Source organism: Ammospiza caudacuta, chromosome 3 (assembly GCF_027887145.1).
Source record: "Ammospiza caudacuta isolate bAmmCau1 chromosome 3, bAmmCau1.pri, whole genome shotgun sequence".
NCBI classification, from domain to species: domain Eukaryota; kingdom Metazoa; phylum Chordata; class Aves; order Passeriformes; family Passerellidae; genus Ammospiza; species Ammospiza caudacuta.
The window spans coordinates 10,131,229-10,142,554 of NC_080595.1; the positions used below are offsets into that span (position 1 = coordinate 10,131,229).

General features: G+C 43.4%; 1 protein-coding gene across 1 annotated transcript; it reads left to right on the top strand.

Annotated features, from left to right (window-relative positions):
• POLR3F (RNA polymerase III subunit F) lies at positions 1 to 6,804 on the top strand. Its single transcript, XM_058802248.1, has 9 exons — positions 1 to 65; positions 456 to 573; positions 1,400 to 1,467; positions 1,587 to 1,654; positions 1,911 to 2,023; positions 2,501 to 2,644; positions 4,529 to 4,636; positions 5,375 to 5,566; positions 6,110 to 6,804. The coding sequence occupies exons 1-9, from the start codon at positions 10 to 12 to the stop codon at positions 6,185 to 6,187; spliced, it is 945 nt and encodes a 314-aa protein (XP_058658231.1). The 5' UTR covers positions 1 to 9; the 3' UTR covers positions 6,188 to 6,804.
• Positions 6,805 to 11,326: the final 4,522 nt, after the last annotated feature.

Consider the following 11,326-nt stretch of genomic DNA (forward strand, 5'->3'; position numbering starts at 1 on the left):
AGCCGCGCCATGGCGGAGGTGAAGGTGAAGCCGGAGGTGCCGGATCCCATGGACATCGAGAGCAGGTGCTGCGGGCGCCCGCAGGCGGGCATGGGGTGGCTGTGTGGAGGCCACGAAGGGTTCTGGGGCCGGGGGCAGCAGGCGTGGCGGGGCCGCGTCGTTCAAGGTCTGACGGGGGTGGTTCGACGCCCCAGTGTTAACGAGGAGACAGATGCTGAAGGAGAGGGTGGTTGGGGACACGGAGAGTTTCGTGCTTAAAGGGCACTGGGGGTTGGGTCAGGTCACTTTCGGCTGTCCCGGAGTTTTTCTGGTCTTGGAAAGGGAAATCGAGCTGAAGAAGCAATTGATGGATACTTTTCCCCCGAGTTGCTCCTGTCGCTCTCTTCCATCCTGACCCCAGTGCTGTTTGGATGAAGCAGAGCACGAGTTTTAAAGTTGCTTCTCTCCTCCTGCAGGATCCTTGAGCTGTGCCACCAGTTCCCCCATGGCATCACGGACCAGGTGATCCAGAATGACATGCCTCACATGGAAGCCCAGCAGAGAGCTGTGGCCATCAACAGGCTGCTCTCCATGGTAGGGACAGCCCACCTTCCTCATCCTCCTCAGCACATTCCTAACCACAAGGCTCATTAGGGATGGGGAGTTCATTAGCTGTGGAGAAAAAGAGGGATTTGAGCCCTTCTCTCATAGGTGGGGGTGTTCTCTGAACCCCCCATGAAATCCCAAGCTTGTGGATCGCTCTGAAGGCATTCAGGAACCTGCCAAACCTGTAAGAACCAAGGCTGTAACTGCAGGAAAGGACCAGCTGGCAATGAGAGTGAATGTTAATTAATTAGGCTTGTCCAGTTGCTTTCCTCTTCAAAATAAGAAATAAGGTCTTTGCCTGGCCACAAGCATGGAGAGCAGAACAATCTCTTTGCCAGTAATTTGCTTCTAAAAATCACTGCCCATCAAAGTTGGCAGCTTTCCAGTGATTGCCACTTAGTAAAAAGCAGAATTTTGTTGCTGGAACTTGGAATTGTTCCAGAGCTCCACTGTGATTTCTGGGTTTCTGTGCAAATGGGTGCTTTGGTGGAAAGTGAGAGCAAAGTGTACCAGAACTGGATGTCCCTTGTCAGCCATGGCAAAGTCAGGAGAAATAATAGGAATTGTGTGGGTGTTGTGGGAAGGGTCAGGAGCTGTTTGTTATTTCTGACAGCTGATGATAATGGGAAATGTCAGGGGAAAACAAAATATCCTCAAGGCTGTTGTTATTTCCAGTGGTTAGAAACATTATTTTTCCTTTTTTCTTTATTTAGTTGACATTAAACAAGGTTTTTATTTTAGAATTTCAGAATATTCTTCTAAAACACCCGAAACAAGCTGTTTGAAGGAAAGTAAATGTGTCCATCTCTCCTAGGGGCAGCTGGACCTTCTGAGGAGCAGTGCAGGTCTCCTGTACAGGATCAAAGATTCCCAAAATGCAAGGTAAGCCTGTGTCTGCTGGGGAGGTGTGTTGGGAACACAATTCTTGTTTAAAACAAATCCAACTTCTTTCAAATTTTGGACCTTTTAAAAAAATCCTGCTGTCTGTCTTGTTTTGACAGTAAAATGAAAGGTTCTGACAATCAAGAGAAGCTGGTTTACCAAATCATAGAGGATGCAGGCAACAAAGGTACTTTAAATTATCATTGTGAATGGTACTAACTCTGTCCAAAGTCATAAATGCTTGCCCAGACAAAAAAAAAATATAAAATCTAATGCCCCATACCTGCTTGCTTTCCCCCAATCCCTTCTGTCCATTCCGTCCCTTTTGCTGGGAGTGGCAGGCAAGCAATCCAAGCAGTGTTCTGGTGTGACTTTTGGTTGGTATGCATGGAAACAAATGGTTTCTTCTATTTATTTCTGTTCACTTCTCTGTTTTTGAACAGGTATTTGGAGCAGGGACATTAGGTACAAAAGCAATCTGCCTTTAACAGAGATCAACAAGATACTGAAAAACTTGGAAAGCAAGAAATTAATTAAAGCAGTTAAATCTGTGGCAGTGAGTATTTTGTGACATTTTTAAACAATTTCAAACATCTGCTGCATGGTTTGAATGTTTTTAACAGGGGTCTAGGGCAGGGACAGCTGGAGGCAAAATGAATTTTCTCTTTGTGCACCAGTGTTTGACTCTCTGCCTTTAGTGTGCAGGTTTGAGGTGCAACAGATTCTGTGTCCACAGGTCAGCTTTCTGCTGTCTGTCTGCAGTTACCTGGTTCTCACTGGGTCTGCTAAAGCAGGTGGGGGTAGAGAAGTTGGACACAGCAAAGCAGTAGCTTTTTTGTGTTCATGTGACAGATGCTGGCTTCATCTGGTCTGTTATAAAGTGATTAGGAATCAAAATGGGTTCATCTTCTCTTTTATCTCTGAGAGTCAAACAATAAGAGTAATAAGAATCTTTTGCAGATTATCTGCTTGTATGTCCCATCCTTGTGAAGGAGGGATTTGTTGTTGGGAGCTGAACCTTTCCCTCCTCCAGGCATCCAAGAAGAAGGTCTACATGCTGTACAACCTGCAGCCCGACCGCTCCGTCACTGGAGGGGCCTGGTACAGTGACCAGGATTTTGAGTCTGAGTTTGTGGAGGTGTTAAATCAACAGTGCTTTAAGTTTCTGCAGAGCAAGGTGAGTGCCAAAGGCACCTGCCAGGTGCCAGGCAAGGCTTAGATGTTCCATAAGTGTTGGCCATTACTGCAGCTAGATTCACAAATCCATACTGGAGTATTATTTTTGTCACAGTAGGTGTGATGTTGTTGTATTTAAGGATGGAGATTTTTACACCCTGAACAAGGAGGGAAGACTTTTATCCCCAAGGTCCAATGACAAATTTTCCTAGGTGACCCAAAATTGTATGTTCCTAAGACCCAGCAACCCGGGAAAGGGGAATTTGTGTGTTTTATCCTGGAAGGGAGGGGTGCAGGATCCCTTTAAAAACAGAAATGGGCATGAGGGGAACACCTTTGTTCTCCCTGGATGCCTGAGGGGATTGCCTGGGGCAGGTCTTCAAGTCATACCCGATGTGAAAAATGCCAATCACTTGTTTCTAAAATTTTCAAAGTTTAATAGTAATAAAATGGTTATAAAAATAGTGATATAATTAGAGTAATAATAATTTGGATAACTAGGATTTAGAACAACATGAGACAACAGAAACAAAGAGTTATGGACAGTCTGGGTACCTCTTTCTGGGCAAAATAAGCCTGGAAAAGGACAAATGTTAACAGAGGATTAACCCTTAAAAGCAACAGCCTGTTGCATATTTACACACCTCACACATGATGCATAAATTCCATTCAAACACAGGATTCTGTCTGGTCAGTGTCAGCTTCTTCCTCTGAATCCTGACAGCATCTTCAGGGCTGAGCAAGGCAGGAAGAAGTTCATTTCTTCTGATAATGGGGCAATAAATTCTCTTTCTCGGAAAGATTCAGGTGTCCTGTGGCTGCTATCTTGGTGCAAGTCCTCTCTTTAAAAAAAGTATCTTACATAGCATAGTTTCTATTTAACACTTTGTTATAACCTAAAACTATATTTAACACACTACTTGAGAAAATTAATACAGCATAACTTTCTAACACAACACATATAATATTCATTTTAATATTTGCAAAAAGCCAATCATAAAATATGCATTTTTCACACCCAAGAAGCTGCATTTTGCATTCCAGACCTGCTCCAGAGGGAATTTTGCAATACCTTTTCCAGCTGAGGAGGAGTCAGAGGCTCTCTCCACGATTTTGCAGCTGCCTGCCGTTTGTTTGTTGAGGAAGGGGTAGACCTGCAACTTCTCAGGAAGTTTTTTCCAGTGTTTTTGGCAGTATTGGAGCCTTTTGGCCAAAAATTGTTTGTCCAGATTTTGTTTTGTCCCTGTCCCCCTCTGATTGTTGTTTGTGGAGCTCTGGAACCACGGAGTCTGTTATCTTTTATTTGATATTTTTTCACTTCTGACTTCTTCCATTTTGTCTCTTATTGGTGGAAGGAGATTATGCATTTTAGAGTCTCCACCCCTTATAATTGTCTTAAACTAAGACACAAACCAGGCAGCAAAGACCACAGGACCAAAAAATCTAGGAAAAGTCACTGTGGTTTCTGCAGAGCACCTCATTTCTGAGAGGGTGTAAGGCAGCTGGCAGTCAGGTAGCTCTGCCTAGAACCTAGTCCCTGGTTCATTAAATATGTCTGCAGATTCTAGCATTTGTCTGTTCCATTATAATATATTTTTAATTGGCTCTAGGTACAGCAGAAACTTGGGGGTTTTTTTGTCAACAAAATGCCAAATGTTGGTTCATATTAATCTGAACTACAGTGTAAATTTTATGTAATTTATTATAAAATTATATGTGATTGTGCACTGCATTGTCTCACATACACCAGTTTAAGTGGTTTTAAATGCTAAACATGTCCCAGAAATGGAAAACAAGTTTTGTTTTTGAGTCTGCCTGGAACTGAACCACAAAGGAGGTTCATGGCAGTGGGTGCTGACTCTGACCACCCTTTGCTTTTTCTCAGGCAGAGGCAGCTCGAGACAGCAAACAGAACCCCATGATACAGAGGAACAGCTCGTTTGCCTCATCCCACGAGGTGTGGAAATACATCTGTGAGCTGGGCATCAGTAAGGTCAGAACAGATTCATCTCACTGCTGTTCAAATTGTCAGTGCATGATGAGCTCTAGGAGCTGGCCGCTGCAAACTTGCTGCAGGTCTCATAAGTGTTTCAGCACCCCACAGCTTGTGTAGTGGGGGTGAGCTTTGTGGCTTTATTGCTTTTTGGGGAGGGTCATTGGTACTGCCTGGCACACCAGGATAGCTTGTGGGTTTTCAAAAATGTGTTTTTGAAAACACGGGTTTTCAGAAATGTGTAAAAGAATTACCATTCGCATCCTCGTGAACTGTCTCAGCTGGTTTAGATTTCATCATTTCTCTTAAGTTTACATATGCACTTCAAGGAACTTTAGGGGAGGGGAAAAAAGAAGGGGAAAAATATCCCACCATTACTGGGTATATCGACAAGTATATCTTTAGCAGTCTTGTCTTTTTCTTCTTTCACAATTGTTTTCCTGCAAAACTGAAACTGTATTGTGCTAGGCTGATGGAGACATCTCAGGTGCACAGGGAAGTTCTTTTTGGTAAGACCAAGGCTAGTGCAAATCAGAAATGCTCAGGAGGTAGGAGGTATTAGAATTCCTTTTCTTTTTGCACCTGCACAACTCCATAAAGTTCCCAGTGAGACTGGTGTCTTTTTCTGGACTAGGTTAGAACTCTATGGATTTGTTACTCATGGTGTTTGCTCCTTTCCTCCTTGCAGGACTCACTGGCACATCTTACCTAACATCTATTTCACAAATTGTTTCTTAGGTAGAGTTGTCCATGGAAGACATTGAGACCATTTTGAACACTCTGATCTATGATGGCAAAGTGGAGATGACCATCATTGCTGCCAAGGAGGGGACAGTGGGCAGCGTGGATGGGCAGATGAGGCTGTACAGAGCTGTCAGTCCTCTCATCCAGCCCACTGGATTGGTCAGGACACCCTGTGGACTCTGCCCTGTGAGTAATTAATTCTGTGTATCATTAGTGGTGCATGCAGCTCTTGAACGCAGGCCTGCAGTGCCCACATGGCACAGGGCAAGCTCAGGGCTGAGCCAGCTGTGCTTCAAAGCTGCCTGTGAGGAACAGGTTCTGGTTTTGGTCTGAACAACTGCTCTGCCAGGTGTTCCCCACTCCCAGCCTGTCTCTTTACTGGACTCTATATGAAGATGCTGTCAAGTGTAGCCTGTTCCAAATCATGTTACTGTGTTTCTGATCTGTGTTTATACCAAGCGAAATGATTTCTGTCTAGCTTTTGGTCTCTCCTCCCAAGTCTCCTTTACCTCCCTGTAGGTAAAACTTGCCAGCATGTCCCTTTGTGGTGGGATCTGTTTTTCTCTTCTCCTTCAGAGCTGCCATAAAACTTCCTAGGTTTTGGCCTCTGTTAGACTAATGCTGATCTACTGGGAAAAAGCAGAAAAATGTGAGCATGTTACACACAACAAGCACCATCCCATCCAACTGGAAGTAATTACTCTGCTGACACAGAGCTTTCTTTTGCAGGTTTTTGATGATTGTCATGAAGGTGGTGAGATTTCTCCATCAAACTGCATTTATATGACAGAATGGTTGGAGTTTTAAAGTGAAAGGAAACTGTAAACTGGATTCATCCTTCACAGCCAAAGTGACAAAGCACGTTGCTTTTTTTAAAAGCGGACTTGTAAATTTGTAAGCAACTTCAGGACATGGAGTGACAAAGCAGCCATGTGGCAGTTGTGTGAGCTCTCCTGGGAGTGGACTGGAAGTGAAATCAGTGCTGAAGATCAAGGCTGAAGTGGAAATGTAGATCTGTTCTTCAGTCAAAACTGGAGATGGCAATGAAGGTGGTTAATAAAACAGATTTCTAAGCAACAGTTCAAAATAAAGTTCAAACAAGGTTGAGACATTTTAGTCTTAACATTTATCAGTCCCTCACAGCTGATCAGAAAAACTTTTAACAAGTGGTACCAAGAATGAGATCCCAAATTTTGCTTTCAGATTAATGCTAGTGATAGATCCTTAAGTTCTAAAGCTGACACTTTTCTCCCATGATAGATTCCATCGAAGACTATGAATCTGAGGTGGGAAAGTTTCTGAATATGTCATATTCAGAATCTGAATATGTCAAACACTTACTGGTTCTTTATTATATATATATGGTTCTTTATTATCTTTCTTACCTGCTTATTTATCATTAAACCTGTGATTTTTCCTATGTACATCTGTGCTTCATTTCCTGTATTGCTGCCTGCTGTATTTATTCCTCCATCATCCAATTCCTGGTGGTGTTTTCTGCAGCTGTGTTACAAACCTGGATGTCTCCACTGAAATTTTGAGTAGAGGTGTTCTGGAAAGATATGTTCTCCACAAGAGAAAGGGTTGCTCTGGCGTGATGATACAGAGAAAATTTTTATGGATTCCAGCATCCAGAGTTGCAGAGGGCTGGAATGACACACTAGGAGCCAGCGTGGAGTGCACAGGGGTTGTGCACAGGCTGCCCCCCTTGCACCACTTGCCTGTGCCTTCAGCTGCCTCTGGCCAGGCTGAATCTCACCACAATTACTCAGTATCTTCACAATGGTCTCCCAGCACTGGGGAGCAATCAGGGGGTCAAGCATAACACAGGGCTTGTTGCATCTGGCTATTTTCAAATATGTCTGGCTAAAAATAAGCCCTCTGGGCAGTGTGTTGGGAGGGTGGTGGGAAAGCACCTCTGTGGCTGTTAGCAGCATCCTGCGTAACCTGACAGAGGGTTAACGTAGATTTTGGATCAGTTTACCTCATAAAGGTAATGAGAGCTTTTACATCTGCATTTTCAATACTGTCCAGGGGACTGGACTTTCTAAAAGCAGTCTGGATCACATATGAAAGTGTTCAAATCTTGCTTGATTGCCATTTCCCTTCTTACAGCACGGATGGAGGACAGAGGCTAATGAGGGTGCTGTACAAAGAATAAAAAATCTTCCATGGTTCCTGTCCCATGCAGGGAGGGTATGGATGCAGAGAGAAAGGCTCCTTGTGTGGGAGCAGTTAGGTGTGTACTGGAGCAAACAATGAACACTGATAAGCTGCTGGAAAGTCCATGGAGGGGCTGTGATTGTCCCAGTGAGGTGAGCACTGCCAGCAGGCTCTGCTTTTGCTGCAGTGTTGTCTCCAGGTGAAAGGGATGCATATCTACAGAGGCTGAAGGGCTCTGAGGAAAGAGATGTGGGAGTGAAATGACTGGAGCTTTGTTCTTCCTCTGCCCCCTTTAACCACTCAGCACAGAGAAGCCAAGGGAAAAATGCTGCTCTCTTCCCTGGAAGGAGCCTTGGGTCAGACACCCTTTATTCCACCCAAGGTAATTTCATTGAGGTGTGGGGTTGGGTTGTCTTTGTCTTCCTGTCTTCAAAGGGGACCTGACACAATGGGGTCCTGAGCCTGCTGCTGCAGAGATAACACCATGTTTGTGCTCCACTGCAGCTAGGAGATAACTTCCAGGGAAACAGCAGGGCTTTATCATGCAGGTATGTAATTTTATGCTCTATAATCACATTCATTGGCAATAAGAAAAAGGAGAGAAAGCTTCTCCTCAGTGAACAGCTTTAGGAAGTAGATAGATGGTTTATTAAGCTCTTTAAATTTTGGCATTGAGTTTATCTGGCTTAGATGACCTTTATGGTATCTGAAAGTTCTTAGCATTGAAGCTGTAACAAGACTTCTCAGATTTGGAGAAACGTGCCTATAAGGGAAAAGCAATTTCAATTTAGTTTCTTACAGATAGCAATCTGTCTATTTCTATATGAATCAGAGGAATGATCTTTCTGTCACTCTGGTTCTTCATGAACCTGGCTGATCTATCAGCCTGACATTCTTATCTGAAAAGGGAGTAAATGCTAAAAGGTAGTATTAATAGTGTCCTGAGTTGTGTCAGTCTTCTCCTTAGGGCAAAGCTGTCCCTATTCCAAACTGGTATGAAATGTAATGTTTTGAGGAAGCTACTACAGTAGCTCTAGTACTCAATATCAAAACACATGTGTAGAAAGCTGAAGTATCCCTTAAACATGGATGACAAATAGGAAGCATGATCTACTAATTTATTTTCACAGGCCTCATGCACGAGGTCAGAGCTCAGCTGCTGCAGGACCACGAGATCCCTCGTGAGCTGGAGAGAGCTCATCCTTGTTTTCATGAGCCCCGATCCTGCTGACAACTCTCTTTTGAGTGGTTTCCTCACTAGTAGTAGCCAGCTGTCCAAAGGCAAGCTGGAGGGTGGGCACACCCAGATGCCACACGGGATCGAGGGCAAAATTGTGCTTTAATTCCAAGACAAACACTGACCACGGTAGCTGGCTGCACTGAGAACTGACAGTGTGCAGCTGGCAGCTATTGCCTGGCATGTGCAGCCTTTACACTCCAAAGTTTAAAACATGAAGGTGAATGGCAAACTTGAGGCTTTGGTAGTGAAAACATTTTCCCCGTGGCTGAGTGGCTGTTTAGATTTTTCCTGAGTTTGGTTGTTTGGCTGCGGGTTTTGTATTTTTACTCAGATGGTGAGTGACACACTGGAGGTGTAATTGTTGTTCCTCTGGTGCTGCTAGAGCACCATCTCCTGTCTCTTCCTGGGATGGCTCCAACAGGGAAAAAGCTCTGTCTTAAGCCATACCGGTATCTTTTTTGCCTCCACATGCAGAGCAGATTTTGGGAAGAAACTGTAGTGAGTGAAGACAAGAGGGTCTCCTATTGCTGCTAAACACTTGATGCTTTGAAAGAGGGTACAGACACCTCAAACAGAGCTGTCCTCTGCCACACACAGACCACCTTTCCCTCCGCTTGCTCTGCTTGGCTCGGACTTTCTGTCATTTCACCTGTGAGAAATGCATGGCTGGACCCTCCTCAGACACACTTGAGCCCAGCTTAGCTTGCAGCCTGGAGGAGACTCAAAGCTCCAGAGGTGGTGTGCAAGTTCTCGTTGAAAATATTCACTTCCACCGTGAGAAACTTGGTCATTGGACTTTGCTCACTTGCTCACTCTTCAAGAGGTCTTCTGGGGAATGGGGAGGACAGGAACCAGAGCTCAAAGCTCTCTTCTCTTTCAGCTGTTAAACACAAACCAAGTTTAGGCTTGTATAGGCAGCCTGTGGTGTTCTCCTTTCTCCCACTTTTTGAGCAAGCTTGTGCTTCTTTCAGGAAATGCTTTTGGGAAAGCTTTTATTTGGGTTATTTGTTCCACAGACACAGAGCTTTAAGGCTGTGCTCCTCTTCCAAAATAATTTGGTTCAACCCAGCAGACAGGTAAACACCACACAGATGTTCCCTAACTTCCTCCCCAGTGGGATGGGAGAGACAATTGTAAAAAAAAAGTAAAGCTTGTAGGTTCAGATGAACACTGTTTAACAGGGCAGAAAAGGAAGGGAAAATAATGGAAAGGGATTATATAAATCATGTGATGAACAATACAGTTGCTCCTCCTCCTGATCATTGCCCAAGGAGTGCCAGAGCAGTGGGCTGCAAACCAGCAGCCAACTCTCCCCTGTTTTATTGTTCAGCATATGATAAGGAATAAGGAATATCCCTTGAGCCACTGGGGATCAGTTGTCCTGCCTTTGTCCCCTTTCAAATTATTGTGCAGCTCCAGCTTCCTGGCTGGCAGGAAGAACCTGAAAAATCCTTGACTTAGTATAAGAATTGCTCAGCAAGAACTAAATTATCAGGGTGTTATTAACATCTTCCTAATCCTAAATCAAAAAATGCAGCACTAAACCAGCTCCGAGGGAGGAAAATTAATTCTAAAAGTTGAAAGCAGGACACAAACTCAAAATAGTTGCTCAACATTTTAGTGAATCTAATGTTTGCAGGGGGTGCACTGTGGCCTTGAAGCCCTGGGTCCTGGTAAGACTCTTTGCTGTTGAGATGTGGCAGTGGGAGGAAGCTGTAAACAAACAGACAACTTCAGAAAAGTAAATTTTCTTTGCCTCCTACTTGGAGAGCCACTCCTGGGCTGAGAATGTTCATCCTACACCTGACAATGTTAGCAATACTAGTAGTTTGAATTTTACACACTTTAGCATACACACATCAGTAGTATGCTACTATTAGTATGAACTAATGTTCACCTCAGACAGCATTTCATTTTGCTTTGTTTTGGACCTGGAACTGTACTCTGCACATTCCAAACACAGATTTCTGTTCCATTTAAAAGAAAGAAAACAGGAAATCACTTGTTTTTAAAATTTTAAAAGTCTAATAGGAATAAAATGGTTATAAAAATTGTAATACAATTAGAGTAATAGTAATTTGGACAATTTGAATTAGGACAATATGAGACAATAGAAATAAAGAATTATGGACAGTCCGGGTACCTCTTTCTGGGCAAAATAAGCCCGAAAAAGGACCCACCTTAACAGAGGATTAACCCTTAAAAGCAACAGCCTGTTACATATTCATACACCTCATCCATGATGCATAAATTCCATTCAAACACAGGATTCTGTCTGGTCATCCTCAACTTCTTCCTCATAATCCTAATGGCGTCTTCAAGCCGTTAGAATTATAATTTTTTCTGATAAGAGAGCAATAAATTCTCTTTCTCTGAAAGATTTAGGTGTCCTGTGGCTGCTATCTCGCTGTGAGTCCTTTTCTGAAAAAGCATCTTACATAGCATCGTTTCTATTTTAACATTTTATTATAACCTAAAACTGTATTTAGCACACTACTTAGGAAAAATAATACAGCGTAACTTTCTAACACAACACATATAAT

Bases quoted from the DNA above. Each gene is read 5' to 3' on its own strand.
- POLR3F (XM_058802248.1), top strand. From the start codon at position 10: ATGGCGGAGGTGAAGGTGAAGCCGGAGGTGCCGGATCCCATGGACATC. The intron at 1,468-1,586 runs GTAAGCCTGTGT...TTGTTTTGACAG, and splicing joins AAAGATTCCCAAAATGCAAG to TAAAATGAAAGGTTCTGACA. The intron at 5,567-6,109 runs GTGAGTAATTAA...TTTCTTTTGCAG, and splicing joins CACCCTGTGGACTCTGCCCT to GTTTTTGATGATTGTCATGA.